The sequence below is a fragment of the Oryctolagus cuniculus genome, chromosome 20 (assembly GCF_964237555.1).
Source record: "Oryctolagus cuniculus chromosome 20, mOryCun1.1, whole genome shotgun sequence".
NCBI classification, from domain to species: domain Eukaryota; kingdom Metazoa; phylum Chordata; class Mammalia; order Lagomorpha; family Leporidae; genus Oryctolagus; species Oryctolagus cuniculus.
In genome coordinates, this window is record NC_091451.1 from 46,241,586 (window position 1) to 46,264,069 (window position 22,484).

General features: G+C 48.3%; 1 protein-coding gene across 11 annotated transcripts in view; it reads left to right on the plus strand.

Moving 5' to 3' along the window:
- The first annotated feature begins 1,802 nt into the window (after positions 1–1,802).
- The window catches only part of MARK3 (microtubule affinity regulating kinase 3), a 106,601-nt gene continuing 85,919 nt past the window's right edge, over positions 1,803–22,484 (plus strand). For 6 of the 11 annotated variants that reach the window (XM_008248643.4, XM_002721712.5, XM_008248640.4 and 3 more), the window contains exon 1: positions 1,803–2,385. In XM_008248643.4, coding sequence (XP_008246865.1) covers positions 2,335–2,385 — 51 coding nt within the window. In that variant the 5' untranslated portion in view covers positions 1,803–2,334. Of the gene's footprint in view, positions 2,386–13,056; positions 13,093–22,484 lie in introns of those variants that run through there. The other 5 variants (XM_017337734.3, XM_070065438.1, XM_017337735.3 and 2 more) reach the window with 3 other exon arrangements.

A 22,484-nucleotide genomic window follows, 5' to 3' on the forward strand; every position in this document is an offset into this window, starting at 1 on the left:
CCCCTCCCCGGTCAACGGCGAATGCTGTGAATCACCCCACGCTGTCTCTCAGCTCCGGCCCGAGGCTGAACTTCTCGGGGTGTTTTCCTGCCGTCGTTGGGAGCAGACACAGAGCCAGGTGCTGTGCTGAGTCTAGGCCCTGCTCTTCCAGTCTCACCTCTCCAACCTCTGCAGCCCTGGCTGGATCGGCCTTCTGCCTGGACTGTCCTTTGCACCCTCCTTACCTGGCTAACTCTGCCGCTGCTTTTAGGCTCAGCGTAAACGTTCTCTTCTCCTGGAAGCCTTCTCTGACTCAACCCCCAAGTTGGGCTAACAACACTTGTGCTCACCCCAATCTTATCATATAACCCACATTTTGGTTGAACCGTGTCAGGCACACATTTAATTCTTGGGAATTCCACATCTCCCCTTGGCCAAAGAAAGAACGGTGACAACATTCCATATAGGGATACCCTGGACCCCTCTAGCATTGTCCTGGAAGGGTGACATGGGAGCCCTGGCAGTATCCTAGTCCGCAGGTGTTTGTATACTGGGAGCATCTGGCTTCTCTGGGAGTGATTACGGTGTTTAAAGATATATATGTTCTGGGGATGGCACTGTGGCATACCGGGTAAAGCCACTGCCTGCAGTGCCAGCATCCCATATAGGTGCTGGTTCGAGTCCCAGCTGATCCACTTCCCTGCTATGGCCTGGGAAAGCAGCAGCAGACAGTCCAAGTCCTTGGGCCCCTGCACCCGTGTGGGAGACCTGGAGCAAGCTCCTGGCTCCTGGCTTTGGATTAGAGCAGCTCCAGCCGTTGCGGCCATCTGGGGAGTGGACCAGCAGATGGAAGCCTCTCTCTCTGCCTCTCTCTATCTCTTTCTTTCAAAAAAATAAATAAATCTTAAAAAAAAAAAGTATATGTTTCACGGAGCAGAAAATGCTGGCAAGATGGCCTCCCCCACCCCCTCCAAAATCGGAAGAAACAAGCAATCCACACCCACCCTACATTTCGCTTATCTGTTATTACCAGAGTTTTAGGAACAGGGTTCAAATCGAGGCTCCTTTGGTAACCAACCTGTCCCCGGGTGACATGGTGCATCTGCCCTGAGGCTTAAATGAGGTAGCTGGTGCAATGTCCCCCCCCCCCCCAGCCTCTCGAGAACGGTTTATGTGACCCAGCCTGGTCGCAAGGGCACCCAAGGCCCAGGGGAGGCGGCATTTCCAGTGTTCCTGCCGCAGGGGGCTACTGAGCCACACCTGCAGCTGGTCCTGGTTAGAGACCCCCTAGAGGCATTAAGAACTGGTCCCTAGGGGACCGATCCCCTCCCCTGCCTGCCCCCCTAGTCGCACTCCCCCTTCCAGGTGGCATTTGGCTGGGTCCAAGTCAGACCCTCCTGATGGCCAGGCAGGCAGACCCGCAAGCAAGTTGGGTGTGTGCACGCCCGACGCCCGGGTCGCAGCGGCTCGTGCTGGAGCCGCGCGCCCACCTGCAGCCCCGACCCTGCGGATCCACCCACCCCACGTAGCGTTGTCCCCGGGAGGCGAGCTCGGTGTTTGCACACAGTAGGCGCCCGATCTGTAATCCAAGAAAGCCAGATCTGTAGTCCGTAAGCGCCAACGCCGCCGCGCAGGGATGCCCGACTGTGGGAACCCGGCGCCCCCGGAGCCAGCGGAGACCCGGCGCCGCCCACCTCGCGCCCTACCTGTCGGGCCGAGTCGCCCCTAGCAACAGCAGCCCGCCCGGGCCGCTCCCGCCGCTCTGATTGGCCGGCCTCCGGGAGGCGGCGGCGGCGTCACTTCCGGCAGCCGGAGACAGCAGAGGAAGCCGAGTGGCGGCCATCTTGGGTCCGTGAGGCTCTGAGGTGCCGGGAGCGGCGGCGGCGGCGGCCAGCAGGGCGGAGGCTGAGGCGAAAAGCGAGCGGGAGAGAGGAAAGCAGCCGGGCGCAGGCGCCTCCGCCGCAGCCCCCTCCATGGTCGGCGCCCGCAGCCCGCGGCGGCCTGTCTTGCGTTCCACCTTCTCCACATCCTCTTCCGCCTCCTCCTCAGGGGCTGCCGGCGGCGCTGTGTGGAGGCCCCGGAGCTGAAACCCGGGGCGCAACGGGCGCGAGCGGAGGCGGAGGAGGCCAGGCGGCCCGGGCCCGCGGCGTGCGCTGAGGCGCGGGGCCGCCGCCGCCGCCGGGCTCCTCGCCGCGGCCGCCCGGGCAGGGGAGGATGAGCCCCGGGAGCCGCCGGGGCACGGCCCGGGCCAGGCCCGGGATCTAGGCGGCCGCGGGGGGAGGGGCCGCGCGCCGGCTTCCTGGGCTGTGCCGTTTTGTTCTCGCCCGCGCCCTGTGCGAACCCGAGCGCAGTAAAATGTCCACTCGGACTCCGCTGCCCACGGTGAATGAACGAGACACTGAAAACGTGAGTAGCCGGGGCCTGTCGGCGGCGGGCGTGTCCTCCCGGCCGTGCCGGCCCCAGCGAGGTCCGGGCGCTCGCCCGGCCGGGTGGGCTCTCCTCTCCAGTTGGGCGGGCGGCTCTGTCCGCTGGTGCTGATTCAGGGCGCTCGGAGGGGTCACGTGCACCGTCCTTTCTGCGGGCGGAACCGGGCGTTAGTGGCTGACAGTCGCCGGAACTCGGGGTCCCGCCTCGACCCCGGAGAGGTGTGCAGAGCGCGCAGCCTTTGCCCGGCGCGGGCTGCGTCCCCGCGAGGCCGCAGTGGCCGGGGACACCGCTTTCCGCCCCCCGCGGAGGAGGTGCGCTGAGACGAGCGGCCCGCACCTCCTGGAGGAACCTTGGCTTTGCTGCTTGTGCCCCTTTTGTAAAAGGCCGGGGGTGGGGGCCGCGCTGCTGGGCTGCGCCCTGCGCGGGTCTGCCCCTGCGCCGCAACCGCGAGAGCCAGTAACTGGCAAAGCAACTTCGGGGGCCTTTCAGGGTGCGTGTTAGCAGGTGATTGCTGGCCAGAAAATGCCAGCTCTTAGGAGAACTTTTCTTGCTCTGCGTGTTTTCATCCCTTCGGTAACGTCCCGAGACGTTGTGGCCCAGACATATCAAGTGCCTTCACTTTAGTTGTTTGCCGGCCGGCTGGCTGGTATTTTCACCTGTTTACGTAAGCCTCCGTCTCGAGCATCCCTGCGCCCCAGCATTACACACATAGGAGAGCGGTAGGCGTCCGCCACCTGAGATGGGCTAGAGAACTACGTAGAAAGTGAGTGGTAGGAAACCTTAGACTCTGCGAGTCAGTGAGCTCCTTCTCTTATAGTGCTTTTGAAGAAAACCGTTTCTGACCCAGACCTGACCACTTCCCACTCTTTACTACCCTGAAGGAAGGAGCAAGGAACAAAAGTGAGGCGATCAGCTTTGATTATGGATCTTCACTCAGAAGCAAAACCTTACCTTGAACCAGAGCAAGAGCTTCACACTTTGTAAACTGCAGCCAAACAGCAGATTTGTGATAATGAAGGCTTTCAAATAGGTCGTCTTTTAATACATATTTTAATAGGGAAGAAATAGGCCATTTTTACTCATGAATGCATGATTTAGGTGGTGAATATTTGTGATGTTGGTGAATGACTTGGCTCGTTCTTCAGTTGTTATTTGAGTAATTTGTTGAACTATTTTGTAGATTTTTTTTGTGTTAGAAATTACTAACTGTTGGGGCTGGTGCCGTGGCATAGTGGATTAAACCTTCTCCTTGCGGTGCCTGAATCCCATATGGGCACTGGTTTGTGTTCCAGCTGCTCCTCTTCCAGTTCAGCTCTCTGCTGATGGTCTGGGAAAGTTGTGGAAAGATGACCCAAGTGCTTGGGCCCCTGCACCTATGTGGGCGATCTAGGGGAGGCTCCTGTCTTCTGCCCAGCTCCGGTCATTGTGGCCATTTGGGTAGAGAACAAGTGGATAGAGGACCTTTCTCACTCTCCCTCTGTCTGTAACTCTGCCTCTCAAGTAAATAAATAATCTTTAAAAAGAAAATTAATTACTAACTTTTTAAAAAGCTCCTGGGGATGTGGAGGACGTTTCTTCTTCTTTTATTTACAAGTCAGATGTACAGACAGAGGGGGAGCAGAGAGAGATCTTTCCTCCACTGGTTCACTCCCCAAATGGCCCCAGTGGCCAGGCCTGGGCCAGGCTGAAGCCAAGGGCTAGGATCTGGTTCTGCTGTGTGGGTGGCAGGGGTCCAAGTCTTAGCCCATCTTCTGCTGCTCTCCCAGGCACATCAATAGGGAGTTAGAGCCAAAGGGGGTGGCCGGGACTAGAACCAGCACCCATATGGGATCACTGCGCTGCAGATGGCGGCTTAACTAGCTGTGCCACAGTGCCAGTCCCAGGCCTTTTCTTTATTCTCGTGTAATGTACTTAAAATAGAATTTTTAGCATTGTTAAAATCAAAGGTTTATAGCTCATCATTCATTAATCCACCATACTGTCATGTGTTTTGTTTTAATACTTACTTTTTAGAATTTATTCACTAATACATATTTAAGTCAGGGAGACAGGCAGATTTCCCATCTGCTGGTTCAGGGCTACGCTGGGCCAGGCTGAAGCCAGTAGCTAGGAACTCAATCCAAGTCTCCCACATAGGTGTTAAGGACCCAAGTGCTTGAGCCATCACCTGCTGTCTCCCAGGATGCGCATTAGCAGGAAGCTGGAAATGGGAGAGGAGCTGAGATTGGAACCCAGCGACTAGGGTTTGGGATGAGGGCATCTGAACTGGCATGCCAAATGCTGCACTGGAGTCCATTTTTAACTTCCGTGTTGGCATGTTCTGGCGGTGGAGTACCTTTGTGTCAGTGTTCGGCCTCAGATTCTGATTGACCGTATGCCGTGTTATTTACTTAATGTTCTCGTGCTGCTAAGCATTAGACTTCTTGCTCCTCAAGTGATGAGTATACAAGAGTGGGAGCTCTGTGTTGAGAAGCTCTTTTGTTGAAGTCAGGTTTATACTTCTTGTGTGTAGCTTGATGAGTTTGACAAATGTATATTCGTGTAACCACCATCATAATCAAGATCTAGAACATTTGCAACTTCAGAAAGGTCGCTTGTGGCCCTTGGCAGTGGATCTTCTCTCCCTTACCCCAGCTCCAGCAACTACTGATCTGTTTTTCTGCCTCTATAGTTTTTTCCTTTTCTAGAATGTTTGTAAACAGAGTCTCAGAGAATACAATCTTGTGTCTGATTTCATGCACTTAATACTTTTTGGATTTATTTGTGTTTTCTTGTGTATATAGTTCATTCCCTTTTATTGCTAAGTAGTATTTCATTGTTTAGATGTAGCCAACTTTGGTATCCATTCACCAGTTGAGGGACATTTTGGCTATGATTACTAAAACAGCTTTGTTCTTCTGTTATGTCAAAAGACCTTAGATTTTGCTTATTTTAGGAAAATCGTGTTTAAATTTTTAATGTATGTAATTATGACAAGAATGTTGCTTATTAGGTTAAGAATAGTAAAAGGTAGCTTGTACACTATTTTTCACTTGATTTTTCAAATGTTAAGATTCACTGTTAGTGGATAGGTAAAAGTTAGAGATAGGCAAAATTAGAGAGAGACAGAGAGAAAGGTCTTCTTTTTTTCTGTTGGTTCACCCCCAAATGGCTGCTGTGGCTGGTGCGCTATGCCAATCTGAAGCCAGGAGCCAGGTGCTTCCTCCTGGTCTCCCATGTGGGTGCAGGGCCCAAGCACTTGGGCCATCCTCCACTGCCTTCCTGGGCCACAGCAGAGAGCTGGACTGGAAGAGGAGCAACTGGGACAGAATCGGCGCCCCAACCGGGACTAGAACCCGGGGTGCCGGCACCGCAGCTCACTTGGCTAATCCTCTGCCTGCCGCGGCACCACCCATAAGAGTTCGTTTTTATCACATTGCTGGCTGCTCTGCTTCTGATCCATCTCCCTGCTAATGTGCATTTTGGGGCAGCAGATCATGGTCCAAGTACTTGAATCCCTGCCACCCCCTTTTTTTTTTTTTTTTTTTGACAGGCAGAGTTAGACAGTGAGAGAAAGGTCTTCCTATTTCCGTAGGTTCACCCCGCAAGTGGTCACTACAGCTGGCGCATTGCGGCTGGGCGCGTTGCGCCAATCCGAAGCCAGGAGCCAGGTGCTTCCTCCTGGTCTCCCATGCGGGTGCAGGGCCCAAGGTCCTGGGCCATTCTCCGCTGCACTCCTGAGCCACAGCAGAGAGCTGGACTGGAAGAGTAGCAACTGGGACAGAATCCGGCGCCCCAACCAGGACTAGAACCCGGGGTGCTGGTACTGCAGGCGGAGGATTAGCCTAGTGAGCTGCGGCGCCAACCATCCCTGCCACCCATTTGAGAGACCTGTTTGGAGTTCTAGGCTTCAGCCTGTCCTAGCCCTTGCTGTTGCATGTATTGGGGAGTGAACCTACAGATGAAGGTCTCTCTCTCACTCTCTGTTTTCCCTTTCAAATAAATATTTAAAATATTTTTGAAAAGGCTTGTTATGGAAAATTTCAAATAGGTAGAATGGAATTTATTGATGATTTTGTCCTCCAGGGACATTTGACAATGTCTAGAAACATTTTTAGTTGTCACAACTAGAGGAAGTGGGAGTTACTGGTCACTAGTCATGCCGCTCACGTTTTGCAATACATAAGACAACTTCCCCCGTCACTGAGAAGTATCTATTCCCAAATGTCAATAGGGCTGGAATTGGGAAACCTTGGTATGCAGCGAGCCCCCCATTCTCAGCATCTCATTGGTCAGTCTCATTCCCTCAGGAATCAAATTCAATACATCATATCATTTCATCTCAAAAGCTTTTAGAAGAAATGAGCCTCCTTTTAAAGAACATGTAATTAATATCTTTATTACATTTTTCTTTCCTTTTTTTTTTTTGGAGATTTATTTGAGAGGTAGAGTTATAGAGAGAGGCAGAGGCAGAGAGAGAAAAGTTTTCCATCCTCTGGTTCACTCCGCAGGTGGCTTCAACAGCCAGAGCTGAGCCGATCGAAAGTCAGGAGCCAGGAGCTTTTTCTGGGTGTCCCACGTGGTTGCAGGGGCCCAAACACTTGGGGCATCTTCTACTACTTTTTCAGGACATAGCAGAGAGCTGGGTCGGAAGAGTAACAGCCGGGACACTAACTGGCACCCATACGAATTCTGGCGCCGCAGGCGGAGGCTCAGCCCACTATGCCACAGAGCCGGCTCCTATCATGTTTTCTTAATATCAGATACACAGTGTCCAAATTTCCTCAGTTGTCTAAATTTTAATCTGTTTTCAGATTAGATTCCAACTTAAATCTACACATTACAGGTGACTAATGCATAAAATAACATTTTTTTTTTTTTAAAAGAATTTATTTGAAAGGCAGAGTTAGGGGGGGAGAGAGAGAGAGTGAGTGAGTGAGTTAGTCTTTGATTTTCTGGTTCACTCCCCAAATGGCTGCAACAGCTGGGGCTGGTCCAGGCTGAAGTCAGGAGCCTGGAAAGTCCTATGCCATGACATTGGCCCCTAAAATAAAATTCTTTTATAGAGCAACAAGAAACTTTTTTTTTTAATATGTTCTATAGTTGACTTGAATAGAGCCACAAACAAATCCTGTTTCTATTCTGGCAAAATTAGAAACATTGAAAAAAATTATCTGGGGGAAAGAGAGAACTCCTGGGGCTTTACTCCCCAAATTCCCACAAAGGCTGGGCCTGGGCCAGGCCAGAGCTGGAAACCAGGAACCCAATCCAATTCGCTGACTTGAGTCATCAGCACGCACTGGTGGGAAGCTGGAGGTAGGAGCTTAAGGTGGGAATTGAGCTCGGATAGTCTGATATGGGATGCTAGTGTCTTAACTGCTAGGTTGAGTACCTACTTATAGAAATACATTTTTTACGGCCGGCGCCGCGGCTCACTAGGCTAATCCTCCGCCTAGCGGCGCCGGCACACCGGGTTCTAGTCCCGGTCGGGGCGCCGGATTCTGTCCCGGTTGCCCCTCTTCCAGGCCAGCCCTCTGCTGTGGCCAGGGAGTGCAGTGGAGGATGGCCCAGGTGCTTGGGCCCTGCACCCCATGGGAGACCAGGAAAAGCACCTGGCTCCTGGCTCCTGCCATCGGATCAGCGCGGTGCGCCGGCCGCAGCGCGCTGGCCGCGGCGGCCATTGGAGGGTGAACCAACGGCAAAGGAAGACCTTTCTCTCTGTCTCTCTCTCTCACTGTCCACTCTGCCTGTCAAAAAAAAAAAAAAAAAAATACATTTTTTACTTTTAAAGCATACAAGTCTATAATCCTGGGTTTTTGCCAAAGTACTAAAGGCTCTAGGACTGAGTTATTTAACAGCCTCTAGTGTGTGTGTATCATATACTGAGTAGTTAATCCAAATAATCATCAAGTTTTCCTAACTTTGTGAAACAGATAAACTGATGGTATTGTAGCCTAGTCAACTGTTTGTTTAGGTGAGACTGAATTCACCTGTTAAGCAAATTAGAGTGCCTGTTATGAATATGACAGTTTTAGGTGCTCTGGAGGATATAAGAGAGATCTTCAAAAAGTTATTGAAAAATACATTTTATAGAAAGAGTGTGCCTTGTATGTGTGGACGTCAATTGTTTTGCACAAAATAAACATTTTAAAAAAAGATTTATTTAATATTTATTTGAAAGAATTACATAGAAGGAGAGGCAGAGAGGGAGAGAGGTCTTTTCATCCACTGTTTCACTCCCCAATTGGCCACAATGTTCGGAGCTTTTTCTTCTTCTTCTTTTTTTTTTTTTTTTGACAGGCAGAGTGGACAGTGAGAGAGAGAGACAGAGAGAAAGGTCTTCCTTTGCCGTTGGTTCACCCTCCAATGGCCGCTGCAGCTGGCACGCTGCAACCAGCGCACCGTGCCGATCCGATGGCAGGAGCCAGGTACTTCTCCTGGTCTCCCATGGGGTGCAGGGCCCAAGGACCTGGGCCATCTTCCACTGCACTCCCTCCCAGGCCACAGCAGAGAGCTGGCCTGGAAGAGGGGCAACCGGGACAGAATCCGGCGCCCCGACCGGGACTAGAACCTGGTGTGCCGGCGCCGCAAGGTGGAGGATTAGCCTAGTGAGCCGCGGCGCCGGCTCGGAGCTTCTTCTGAGCCTCCCACATGGGTGCAGGGGTCCAAGGACTTGAGCCATCTTCTTCTTCTTCTTCTTCTTTTTTTTGACAGGCAGAGTGCACAGAGACAGAGAGAAAGGTCTTCCTTTGCCATTGGTTCACCCTCCAGTGGCCGCCGTGGCCGGCGCACCACGCTGATCCAAAGCCAGGAGCCAGGTGCTTCTGGTCTCCCATGCGGGTGCAGGGCCCAAGTACTTGGGCCATCCTCCACTGCACTCCCGGGCCACAGCAGAGAGCTAGCCTGGAAGAGGGGCAACCAGGACAGAATCCGGCGCCCTGACCGGGACTAGAACCTGGTGTGCTGGCGTCGCAGGTAGAGGATTAGCCTATTGAGCCGTGGCGCCAGCCGAGCCATCTTCTACTGCTTTCCCAGGCCATAGCAGAGAGCTGGATCAGAAGTGGAGCAGCCGGGACTCGAACCGGGACCCATATAGGTACAGCCTAAGCTGCTGTACCACAGTGCTGGCCCATAAACATATTTTCTAGTTAAATTTTAAAATATTTATTTATTTATTTGAAATTCAGAGTTAGAGAGAAATTGATCTTCCATCTTTCTTCACTTCCCAGATGGCCTTTGGGCCAGGCTGGAGCCAGGAGCTTCATCCAGGTCTCCTGTGTGAGTGGCAGGGGCCTGAACACTGAGCCATCTCTGCTGCTTTTCCCAGGCAATTTTTCAATGAACTTTTTGAATTACTGCATATACCTGAGAACCAGATTGCTTCCTGCTTTTTAGAACTTCTGTAAATGTAGAAAAAGCTCTCTGAGTTCTGTAAAACTTATCTACTTGGGCATCACCCGCTGCCTCCCAGGAGCATTAGCAGGAAGCTGGATTGTAAGCATGGAGTAGTCAAGACTGAACGAGGCACTCTGATTTAGAGTGTGGGTATCCAAAGCAGGGCCTTTACTCACTGTATGACAACACCAGTCCCACCTCAAGTTTGCATTTCTACCAAGTTAACAGATGATGTTGATTATGCAAGTCCAGGCACCACGCTAAAGAATATCACTGCCTTCCTTAGTGTCCAGTGAAGCCTTGAAAACTGAACTATACTCCTTTTTTTTTTTTTTTTTAAAGATTTATTTATTTGAAAGAGTTACAGCTGAAGAGGGAGAGACAGAGCATAGAGAGATCTTCCATCCACTGGTTCACTCCTCAGATGGCAGCAGTGACCAGGGCTGGGCTGATCTGAAGCCAGGAGGCAGGAGCTTTTTCCGGATCTCCCACGTGTGTGCAGAGGCCCAAGCACTTGGGCCGTCTTATGCTGCCTTTCCAGGCATATCAGCAGAGAGCTGTATCAGAAGTGGAGCAGATAGAACTTGAACTGGTACCCATCTGGGATGCTGGTGCTGCAGACAGTGACTTTACTTGCTGCTCCACAGCGCTGGCTCCAAAAGATCTGATAGATTGTAATTTGAGAGTTGTTTTTCTGTATGTAAATTAAATAAAACTTGAAATTTATAGAAAGTACGATATTGGTCATCTTGATGTACATTGTAATTATGAGACAGAATATGATTTATATTGTAATTACTTGGAGGCTTTTATATAGTCTATAAATTAATAGTACCTGTTATGTTTATTTCAAAGAGACTTATTCTTGGATTTTATCATTCTAAGATATAGCTGATTTTTGTCCCTAAAATTTATTCCTAGGTTGGAGATAACAGTCAGAGAATGCAAACCCCCTGATCAACATTGGGAGAACTAAAGCAGAAATTCACCTCTCACATCCATTTCAAAATTTCAAATTAAACCTGAAGAAGAAATAAATCTCTGCAAAGCTTTTTTTTTTTTTTTTTTTTTTTAAGTAAGCAAAGTTAGAGAGGCAGAAAGGTCTTCCTTCCGTTGGTTCACCTCCCAAATGGCCGCTAGGGCTGGCGCACTGTGCCGATCCAAAGCTAAGAGCCAGGTGCTTCCTCCTGGTCTCTCATGCAGGTGCAGGGCCCAAGCACTTGGGCCATCCTCCACTGCTTTTCCCAGGCCACAGCAGAGAGCTGGACTGGAAGAGGAGCAACCGGGACAGAATCCGGCACCCCAACCAGGACTAGAACCTGGGGTGCCAGTGCCTCAGGCTGAGGATTAGCCAAGTGAGCCGTGGCACCACTGCTTTTTTTTTTATTTGAAGGCCAGAGACAGATTTGCAGATGGTCCATTCACTGGTTCACTTCCTCCCAAGGCTGCAACAACCAGGGCTGGGCCAGGCTGAAGCCAGAGCCAGGAGCTGCACAGGTCTCCATGTGGGATGCAGAGACTCAAGTCCCGGAGCTGCAGTCTGCTGCCTCCCAGATGTATTAACAGGGAGCTGGATCGGATCACAGCAGCCGGGACTTGAACATCACTCTTATCTAGGGTGTGGCTTACCTTGCTGCGCCACAGCACCAGTCCTGTCTGTGAAGCTTTACACTTTTTCTTTCTTCACCTTTAAAATTTATTTGAAAGGCAGAGAGAGGAGAAAGAGAGAGGGAGAGAGAGAGAGATCATGAGAAATTATCCTCCCATCCACTGGTTCACTCCTCAAATGCCCACAATAACCAAGACTAGCCAGGCCAAAGCCAGGAGCTGGGAATTCAATCCATGTCTCCCATGTGGGTGGCAATGGCCCAGTACTTAGCTGTCACCTGTCTCCCAGGGTATACATTAGCAGGAAGCTGGATTTGAAGCTGAGAGGCAGGATTCCATCTGGGTACCACAACATGGGAGGCTTCTCAAGTGGCATCTTTTTTTTTTTTTTAGATTTATTTATTTATTTGAAAGTCAGAGTTACACAGAGAGAGGAAAGGCAGAGAGAGAGGTCTTCCATCTGCTGGTTCACTCCCAAATGGCTGCAACAGCCAGAGCTGTGCTGATCTGAAGCCAGGAGCTTCTTCCAGGTCTCCCACGTGGGTGCAGGGGCCCAAGGACTTGGGCCATCTTCTACTGCTTTCCCAGGCCACAGCAGAGAGCTGGATCAGAAGTGGAGCAGCTGGGACTCGAACTTGCACCCATATGGGATGGCGGCACTGCAGGCTGCATCTTTACCTGCTATGCCACAGTGCTGGCCCCCCAAAGTGACATCTTTAACACTTACTATGCTCAGTTGTGGTTAGTCTTTATTTATTTATTTGAGAGGCAGAGAGAGAGAGAGAGAGAGAGAGAGAGAGAGAGGTTGGTTTCCATCTACTGGTTTACTCCCCAGATGGCTGCAATGGCTGGAGCTGTGCTGATCAGGAGCCAGGAGCTTCTTCCAGGTGTCCCACCTGGGTGTGGGGGCCCAAGGACTTGGGCCATCTTCCACTGCTTTCCCAGGCCATAGCAGAGAGCTGGGTCGACGTGGAGCAGCCAGGACTGAACTGGCGTCCATATGGAATGCTGACACTGCTGGCGGCAGCTTTACCTGCTATGCCATGGCTCTGGCTCCTTAGTCTTATATAATCTTACGTGGGCTAGATAAGGCATTGTTTCCATGAGTCATGTGGGATCTTGAGTTCAAAGTTGGAATCAAAGCAGGAAGTATTTTGTCTGTATTTCTTGTTAATAGTTGGGCAGTTGCTTTTGTGAGGTTTGTGTTACGGACATTTTGCTTGAACTTCTATACTAGTAGAATTTAATATGAAATTTGTGTAAGTTGAAACCTAAGATTTTGATTCCAGAATTTTGTATAACCACATTCTTTATGCTGTCAGTACCTTTGTGACTGCACTGACTAAAATAGCATATTCTAGAATGAGATTGCTGGAGAGTAGTAGACATAGAACAACTTAACTTCTTATTTGCCCTCTGTTCTTAGACTTACCCAGAAGGATAATTTAAACTGGGCAAGTATGTTTTATTTTTGAAGGTATTCAAAGCTGTTTTTCATGGCATTCTTTTCATGTTCTACCTTTCACTCTTGTCCTCTTCGCCTTATCTGGTTCTTAGCCTATCCTTAGCCTGCCTGTGGTACTCATATACATTTAATTAGCTTTACTAATAGGACGGATTAAGGAGCTTATTTTTTTTTCCTCTTAAGCCATCAAAAGATCTAGACATTTAAGATACTCAGTGATGAAGAACTTTTCAAATATGGTAATGCATTCTAATTTCTGTTTCTTTTAACTTAGTCCAGGTTCTAAATATTTATTTATTGCTTATCATTTACTTATTGCTGCGGAACAAACTATGTAGTGTAAAACAACAAACATTTTCTTATGTTTGCTCGACTGTATTTGGAACCTCAATTGAGGGGTATCTTTGTTTATTTTCATTTACTTGAAAGGCAGACTGACACACACACACACACACACACACACAGAAAGAGAAAGATCTTCCATCCAGCAGTTCACTCTCCAGATGTGGCAGTAGTTGGGGTAGGACAGCCAAAAGCAGGAGCCTGCCCTGGGCTCAGTTGGGATCCTTTACCAGAGCTCTGCACAGGAGGCCTCTGTGAGATAGTTTCTTCCATGGTGACTCAGTGTTGCAGAGAACAAGGCAGAAGTTGCTTGTCTCCAAGGTTGGCTACTTCTGCCATTGTGCTTTGACTAAAGCAGATGTAAGTCGGTTAGGTTCAAGTGGAGGGAGTGTGGATGTTACTGGGAGGTCAAAAACTTTGGGGGTCATATTTTTAAACCACGACAATAGTGATTTTGTCTTAATAATTTAACCTAGCATTTTATCATGGCCTTCAGCATGTTATTTAACTTGTTTGTGTCCCACTTACCTCGTCTATAAAATAGGATTGGTGATAGTAATGGCCTGACCTCATGCTACTGTTGGAAGGAGAGTCCTCTTTTTTGTTAACATTTTAAATTTACCCAGGATCATCTTTTGGGATTGTTACTTTTTTTTTTTTTTTTTTTTTTTTTTTAAGGCAGAGTTGGAGAGAGAGAGAGAGAAACTTTGAAGCTGCTGGCTTACTCCCCAAATGGCTACAATGACTGGGGCTGGGCCAGTCTGAAGCCAGGAGCCAGGAGCTTCCTCTGGGGCTCCCATGTGGGTGCAGGGACCCAAGATTTTGAGCTATCCTCCCACTGCTTTTCCAGGCACATCAGCAAGGAGCTGGATCTGAAGTGGAGCAATCGGGACCCCAAACTGGCACCCATATGGGAACTCCCATCATGCCACAGAGCCAGCCCTGGGATTGTTATTTTTAAACATTTATTTATTTGAGAGTCAAAGTTAACACACACACACACACAGAGACAGAGAAAAATCAGAAATCTTCCTTCTGCTGGTTCACTCCACAGATGGTTGCAATAGCTGGTGTTGGGCCAGGCTGAAACCAAGAGCATTTTCTAACCTGTACCACAGTGCTCACCCCCTAATTTTTTCTTTTTTCCATTGCACTTATTACCTGCTAGCATACTATATAATTTGCATATTTCTGTATTCACTATGTTTTGTCAGTTTCCCCTGGTCTACTACAAGCTTCATAAAAGCAGGACTATTTGTTGATATTCTGAATACCTATGGGTGACTGATAAATATTGGTTGGATAACTGAGTGATTGAATGAGACAAATGAGTAAAGCATCTAGAGCAGTGACTGACAGACATCATTACTTTCAGGACTCTTTATGGATCTCTCATTGCTGTCCTTGTGGCCTCAGCCTCTGTAGTACATTTCAGTGAAGTTACCTCTCTACACCCCACACAACTTTTTTTTTTTTTTAAAGATTTATTTATTTATTTGAAAGAATTACACAGAGAGAGGAGAGGCAGAGAGAGAGAGAGAGAGATGTCCTCCATCTGCTAGCTCACTCCCCAGTTGGCCACATGATTGGAGCTGTGCTGATCTGAAGCCAGGAGCCTACTCTGGGTCTCCCACGTGGGTACAGGGGCCCAAGGACTTGGGCCATCCTCCACGGCCTTCCCAGGCCACAGCAGAGAGCTGATTGGAAGTGGAGCAGCCGGGTCTCAAACCAGTGCCCCTATGGGATGCTGGTGCTTCAGGCCAGGACATTAACCCACTGCGCCACAGTGCTGGCCCCACAGCTTTTTTTTTTTTTTTTTTAAACAAAAACCTCAGACTGCTTTCATTCTTTCTTTTTTTAAAGATTTATTTATTTATTTCAAAGGCAGAATAACGGAGACAGACAGAGAAAAAGATCTTTCATCCTATGGTTTACTTCTTAACTAACTGCAACAGCCAGGGCTGGGCTGGGCCAAAGCCAGGAGCCAGAATCTCTGTTCTAGTCTCCCAAATGTGTAACAGGGGCTGAAGTACTTAGGCTGTCTTCTACTGCCTTCCTAGGAGCATTAGCAGGAAGCTAGATCTGAAGTGGAATAGCTAGGACTGGAACTGGCACTCCAGTATGGATGCTAGCTCATAAACTTGCGTTACCTCGCTGTAGTATATCTTTAAAATTTCACTACTATAAATAACATGATTGATAGGCTTTTTTTGAAATTGATGATGAATTTGGCTAATCTTTTTTAAAGATTTATTTATTTATTTTGAAAATCAGAGTTTCAGAAAGAGCAAGATCTTCCACCCTCAGGTTCATCACCCAGATGGCTACCATGGCCAGAACTGAGGCAGGCTGAAGCCAGGAGATTCTTCCAGGTCTCTCCTGTGGGTACAGGGGCCCAAGTACTTGGACCGTTTTCTGCTGCTTTCCCAGCAGGGAGCTGAATCTGAAGTGGAGCAGCTGGGACTTGAACTGGCACCCATATAGGATGCCGGCACCACAGATGGCTTTACCCACTAAGCCACAGTGCTGGCCCCTGTTTTCTTTTATCTTAATGGTGGTACCTAGCATGTAGTAGATGCCTGAATGTATGAGAATGATTGCCTGGCCTGAAGTTACTGAATCTTAGAGTTTCTTTTTTTAAAAAGATTTATTTATTTATTTGGAAGGCAGAGTTACAGAGAGGCAGAGGCAGAGAAAGAGAGGTCTTCCATCTACTGGTTCACTCCCTAAATGGCCAAAATGGCTGGAGTTGGGCAGATCCGAAGCCAGGAGCTTCTTTTGGGTCTCCCATGCAGGTGCAGCGACCCAAGCACTTGGACCGTCTTCTACTGCTTTCCCAGGCCATAGCAGAGAGCTGGATTGGAGGTTGAGCAGCTGGGACTAGGAACTGGCACCCATATGGGATGCCGGCATTGCAGGTGGCGGCTTTATCCACTACGCCACAGCGCTGGCCCCCTAAAGTTTTCTATAGCAGCATATAGTTCAGTATTCTGAAGACTATATGAGTAAATTATTTTTCCATGTATTATGCTAGTTTGCTATACTATACCAGTAATAATTTTTTTTTTAAGATTTACTTATTGTTTTTTTGAAAGAGTTAGATAAAGAAAAGCAGAGAGAGAGGTCTTCCATCTGCTGGTTCACTCCCCAGTTGGCCACATTGGCTGGAGCTATGTCAATCCAAAGCCAAGAGCCAAGAGCTTCCTCTTGGTCTTCCCATGCAGGTACAGTGGCCCAAGGACTTGGGCCATCTTCCACTGCTTTCTCAGGCCATAGCAGAGAGCTGGATTGGAAGAGCAGCAGCCAGGACTCGAACCGGCACCCATATGGGATGCCAGCACTGCAGGTGGTGGCTTTATCTGCTACACCACAGCAGCAGCCCCCAACAATTTTTTTTTTTTTAAGTGAGACTGATTTGATAACTTCTGGGATAGTAACAGCCCTTCTTTTCTATTCACATTCTTAAATTTTTTTTAAAGTCCATTTAATTTCTTAGAAAGACACAGAGCGATGTCCCATCCCCTGGTTCACTCCCCAAAATGCTTGTAACAGCCAGGGCTGGACCAGGCCAAAGCCAGGAGCTGAAAATTCAGTTGGGATCTCTTATGCCTGATAGGGGCCCAACCATTTGAGTCAGCAGGTAACTATAATGGAGAGCAGAACCTGATTTTTTTTTTTTTTTTTTTTTTTGACAGAGAGAGAGAAAGGTCTTCCTTTTTCTGTTGGTTCACCCCCCCAAATGGCTGCTATGGCCAGCGCTGTGCTGATCCGGAGCCAGGAGCCAGGTGCTTCTGGTCTCCCATGCGGGTGCAGGGCCCAAGGACCTGGGCCATCCTCCACTGCCCTTCCGGGCCACAGTAGAGAGCTGGACAGGAAGAGGAGCAACCGGGACAGAATCTGGTGCCCTGACTGGGACTAGAACCCAGGGTGCCGGTGCCGCAGGTAGAGGATTAGCCTATTGAGCCATGGCACTGGCCTTTTTTTTTTTTTTTTAAAGATTTATTTATTTGAAAGGCAGAGTTACGGAGGTAGAGGTAGAGAGAGAGAGAGAGAGAGGTCTTCCACCCGATGGTTCACTCCCCAAATGGCCAGAATTGAGCCCATCCGAAGCCAGGAACCAGAAGCCTCTTCCAGGTCTCCCACATGGGTGCAGGGGCCCAAGGACTTGGGGCGTCTTCCACTGCTTTCTCAGGCAATAGCAGAGAGCTGGATCGGAAGAGGAGAAGCCAGGACTTGAACCGGCGCCCATATGAGTTTTTTCATCCATTGTTTCACTCCTGAAATGGCTGCAGTGGCTGTGACTGGGCTAGACAAAAGCTAGGAGTTAGGAACTCCATCTTAGTCTCTCACATGGGTAACCAGGGCTTAAGTACTTGATTCTGCTGCCTTCACAGGCGAGGGAAGCTGGATAGGAAATGGAACAACCTGGACTTGAATTATCACTTCAGTATGGGTTGCCAGGGTCACAAGCGATGGCTTAATCCACTGCACCAAAAAGCCAGATTTGATTTTTTTGGCTTATGATTATTTTTTTAAAGGTTTATTTATTTGACAGGCAGAGTGACATATAGAAGAGGAGAGAGACAGAGACAGAGACAGAGACAGAGACAGAGAGAGATCTGAACCATCCTCTGGTTCCCTCCCCAGTGCTGCAAGCTGGGATGTCCTCATTATAAGCTGCAACTTAATCTCTGGTCTATGATTTTTTTTTTTTTAACCAAGTCAAGGAGGTTCCATTCTATTCCTAGTTTGCTATGAGCTTTTAAAATCATAAATTGTTGGCCGGCACTGCGGCTCACTAGGCTAATCCTCCGCCTAGCGGCGCCGGCACACGGGGTTCTAGTCCCGGTCGGGGCGCCGGATTCTGTCCCGGTTGCCCCTCTTCCAGGCCAGCTCTCTGCTGTGGCCGGGGAGTGCAGTGGAGGATGGCCCAGATGCTTGGGCCCTGCACCCCATGGGAGACCAGGAAAAGCACCTGGCTCCTGGCTCCTGCCATCGGATCAGCGCAATGCGCCGGCCACAGCGCGCTGGCCGCGGCGGCCATTGGAGGGTGAACCAACGGCAAAGGAAGACCTTTCTCTCTGTCTCTTTCTCTCACTGTCCACTCTGCCTGTCAAAAAAAAAAAAAAAATCATAAATTGTTTAATCTTATGAAATCCTTTCTCATGCTGTGAATGAATAGTTGCCTAGCTACTTTCAGAAGTAAAATTTGTCTTGGAGGAAGGCCATTTATTGTCACAATTGGACTGTGTAGGTTTTTACATTTGACAAATCTGCTCATGTGTTAAGGAGGTGGCTTGTTATTTGAAGTACTAGGAAGGATGTGTGGGCACATGTCGTGTTTTGTAGAAGGCACCAATCGTGATTGGGAAAAACTGAAACATGGTGTAAATTATCTTAAACTTGTAAACTTGATTTCTTCTCATGTAGGAAGCACTTAAGTAGACCTCTCAAATTCCACCTTGGATCTCTGCCACATAGGTACAAGGCAAAACAATTCTAGAATCATGTTTATTTTGTTAAATTTTTGAAAAAGTTTAGGTTATATGGAGGTTTTTTTTTTATTTTTTTTTATTTATTTGAGAGGTAGCGTTACAGACAGAGGGAGTGACAGAGAAAGGTCTTCCATCCGCTGGTTCACTCCTCAAATGGCCACAGCAGCTGGAGCTGGGCCAATACAAAGCCAGGAGCCAGGGGCTTCTTCCTGATCTCCCACATGGGTGATAGGGGCCTAAGCACTTGGGCCATCTTCTGCTGCTTTCCCAGGCGTGTTAGCAGGGAGCTGGATCAGAAGTGGAGCAGCTGGGACTTGAACTGGTGCCCTTGTGGGGTGCTAGCATCACAGGCAGCAGCTTTACATGGTATACCACAACGCCAGCCCCAATCTGTGGACTATTTTAATTTGTATCTTCTGATTATACGATGGTTTATAATTGGTGTTTATTTGTAGATAGATTTTTAAAGAACTAGTTTATAAATAAAAATGGAGTGCATTTTCCATTTTTAAAAAACTTGCTTTTTATATTTACTTGATATGGTTCTTGATGGAGGGTACTTTAAAAAGTTTGTGGAAAAAATGGAATTAAAAGGTAAATTTATTTTGGTACAAAGGAATTTTGAAATCCTTGCATAGTTTTTTCAGAATATATATTTTCCATGAAGTCTCCTTGTATCAGTAAATACTTAGACTGAAGATAACATACAGGCATTTGTTTTTCTCAGGGGAATCCATAGGTAGGCAACTTCTAGCTTTCATTCAGCACTTCAATAAGATTGGAGTTACTGGTTCTTAACAAAATATTTTTGTCATTTTTCTCATGTTTGAAACTCCTGTAGCTACAGAGTAACATGCAGCTCCCCCTGCGTGGTTGTATTCAAGATAAGAAGGAGGGACTGTGCTAGCTTGTCTATCCCCTTTTATGCTAAATGAAGCAGTAGACTTTCACTAATAAGAACTGGCCAGCACTAACTCACCCTGAATTTGGCTATGTCTGGGAAAAAATTATTTAGCTGGCTATAATCAGAAATACACATTAAGCTTCTCTTGGTAATGAAAAAGGGTGGAAATCTTGACTTTGGCTAGATTCTGCATCATTTTCAGTGGCAGTGTGGTGGATGAAGTGGTGTCAGCCCAATTCCACAGAAAAATAAAATCAGAACTCCCTTAATTTAAGAATTACATCCAAAAGGTTTCCATTGTGTAGAAGGTTAAGCCGCCACCTGTGGCACCAGCATCCTGTATCAGAGCACTGGTTGGAGTAACAGCTGTTCCACTTCTGATCACGCTTCCTGCTAGTGCACCTGGGAAAGCAGCTGAGTGTGGCCCAAGTATTTGGGCCTCTGTCATGACCCAGATAGATTCTAGACTCCTGGCTTTGGCCTGGCCATTCAGCCCTTTGAGCAAAACCAGCAGACACAAAATCTTTTTCTCTTTATGTCCCCTTCTGTGTCTGTTATTCTGCTTTTCAAATAAATACTATCTTAAACAAAAAATAGCTTTTCAGTATCTGTTACATGTTCAGTGCTACCACAAAATTTGACTACCAAGGAATTTTGTAACACTTTTCTGTGTGAAAATATGCATGTTGTTTATTGGTTCCCTGGGGGAGAAAACAGTGTGAGTGAGGGAGGTAGTTTAGTGGTATAAGATTCACAATTATGTGTTAATATGTTTTGTATCAGCTTTGAGTGCAATTGTGTAAGACTAGGAAACTTTTTTCTTAGGGTCAGTAGTGGTGAATTGGTAAAGTGAAGGCTAAATGGAAGCAAAAGGCAGTTTTATTTGCTTCTGTTTAAGATAAAATTTATTTTAAATATTTATTTTTGGGGCCGGCATCATGGTATAGTGGGTTAAGCTGCTGCCTGCAGTGTTGGCATCCTATATGAGTGCCAGCTTGAGTCCCAGTTGCTCCACTTCCCATCCAGCTCTCTGCTAATGTGTCTGGGAAAGCAGTAGAAGATGGCCCAAGTGCTTGGGCCCCTGCACCCACATAGGAGACCTGGATGAAGCTCCTGGCTTCGACTTGGCCCAGCCCTGACCATTGCGGCCATTTGGGGGAGTGAACCAGTGGGTAGAAGACCTCTCTCTTTCTCTCTTCCCTCTCTGTAACTCTGCCTTTCAAATAAGTCAGTCTTTAAAAAAAAAAGAAAAGAAAAGAAAAAGATTTATTTGTTTATTTGAAAGTGGAATTTTAGAGAGAGAGGGAGAGAGATCCTCCATCTTCTGGTTCACTTCCCAGATGGCCACAACAGTCAGGGCTAGGCCAGGCCAAACCCAGGATCCTGGAGCCTCCTACAGGTCTCCAGTGTATGTGCAGGGGCCCAAACACTTGGATGGACCATCCTGTGCTGCTTTTCCCAGACCATCAGCAGGGAGCTGGATTGGAAGTAGAGCAGCCTGGACTCAAAACCAGAGCTCACATGAGATGCCAGTGTTACAGGTGGTGGCTTAACCCACCGCAACACAGCACCAGCTTCAAGCCATGAGATTTTAAAATGTAAGGACATTATGTAAGGAAATAGCAGTTGAAATATACAGTGAATGCTGTTGGAATTTTTTTTTTTTTTTTTTTTTTTTTGCCGGGCAGAGTAAGTGAGAGACAGAGAAAGGTCTTCCTTCCGTTGGTACACTCCCTAATGGCCACTATGACCGGTGCTGCGCCAATCCGAAGCCAGGAGGGGTACTTCCTCCTGGTCTCCCATGCAGGTGCAGGGACCCAAGCATTTGGTTCATCCTCCGCTGCCATCCCGGGCCACAACAGAGAGCTGGACTAGAAGAGGAGCAACCGGGACAGAATCTGGCACCCCAACTGGAACTAGAACCTATGGTGCCAGCGCCGCAGGCGGAGGATTAGCTTAGTGAGCCACGGTGCCTGCCCAACCCTGTTGGAATTTAACAAACATCAGATGTTTGACTCTTTTGTGGAGAAATACAAGTATCTTTATCTTTGTATTGTGATTATTTATTTGTATGAGTATGTATTAGGTTAGGCTGGGTTGTGCTGTGCTAATAAACACCAAAATTTTAGTGGTTTGGGCCAGTGCTGTGACATAGCGGATAAAGCTGCTGCCTGTAGTGCCGGCATCACTTTATGGGCGCTGGTTCAAGTCCTGGCTGCTCCACTTCCCATCCAGCTCTCTGCCATGTCCTGGGAATGCAGTAAAAAATGGCCCAAGTCCTTGGCCCCTGTACCCACATGGGAGACCTGAGGAGGCTGCTGGCTCCTGGTTTCGGATCGGCGCAGCTCTGGCCAATGTGGCCAATTAGGAAATAAATCAGCAGATGGAAGATCTCTCTCTCTGTTTAACTCTGACTTCAAATAAATAAATCTTTAAAAATATCTGAGAGGTTTACACAGTGACAGATCATTGCTGATACTTCATTTATTTGAGGGTTTTTGGCTCCTTGGAAACTGATCTTCAGGTCTAGGCTGACTTAGTCTCATAGCTGGCTGTCTTGGGATGGTGCTCAGAAGCAGGAGAGCAGAAAAGCATAGGGCTGGAGATGGTGAAGCACTGGCAATGAAATGCTTCTGGGGACCGGAGCTGTGGCGCAGTGGGTTAATGTCTTGGCCTGAAGCTCCAGCATCCCATATGGGCGCTGGTTCGAGTCCCGGCTGCTCCTCTTCCAATCCAGCTCTCTGCTGGAGCCTGGGAAAGCAGTAGATGATGACTCAAGTCCTTGGGCCCCTGCACCTATGTGGGAGACCTGGAAGAAGCTCCTGGCTCCTGGCTTTGGATTGGCGCAGCTCCGGCTGTTGCGGCCATCGGGGGAGTGAACCACCGCACG